General features: G+C 60.0%; 1 protein-coding gene across 1 annotated transcript in view; it reads right to left on the bottom strand.

Moving 5' to 3' along the window:
* The window catches only part of LOC104543449 (CMRF35-like molecule 6), a gene marked incomplete at its 5' end in the record, with an annotated part of 4,212 nt that extends 3,846 nt beyond the window's left edge, over positions 1–366 (bottom strand). Inside the window, one exon of the mRNA XM_010188066.1 lies at positions 10–366. Coding sequence (XP_010186368.1) covers positions 10–366 — 357 coding nt within the window. The remainder of the gene's footprint in view (positions 1–9) is intronic.
* Between the last annotated feature and the right edge of the window lie 4 nt (positions 367–370).

Here is a 370-nt window from a genome sequence, read left to right as displayed (position 1 = left end):
TGGACACACCAACGTTATATCCGGGGGCTCCCACGAGTACTGACCTGGGGACACGATCACCTTCACCTCGGCACTGTCATCACGCCAGCCAAAGCCAGTTCGTACCCCGCAGCGGTAGATGCCCGTGTCCTCCTCGGTCAGGTCCTTCACGGTCACTGTGAACACCCGCTGTGTGCGATTGTCCTCAATGGAGAATCGGCCCTGCTGCGCCTTGGGTTCCTGCTCCGAGGTGACGACGATGTCATCGGTACAGGTGGAAATTAGTGCCGGATAGCACCAGAATTTCCGTTTCATCTCCTGGCCGCGCTGGTACGAGCAGGTCACCGAAAGGGACTCCCCCAGGAATCCCTTCACGGTGGTGGGCCCCGTC

The sequence above is a fragment of the Mesitornis unicolor genome, unplaced genomic scaffold (assembly GCF_000695765.1).
Source record: "Mesitornis unicolor isolate BGI_N332 unplaced genomic scaffold, ASM69576v1 scaffold49217, whole genome shotgun sequence".
NCBI classification, from domain to species: Eukaryota; Metazoa; Chordata; class Aves; order Mesitornithiformes; family Mesitornithidae; genus Mesitornis; species Mesitornis unicolor.
Note: the sequence above shows the minus strand (reverse complement) of the source record. Positions and strands in the feature narration are given on the sequence as shown.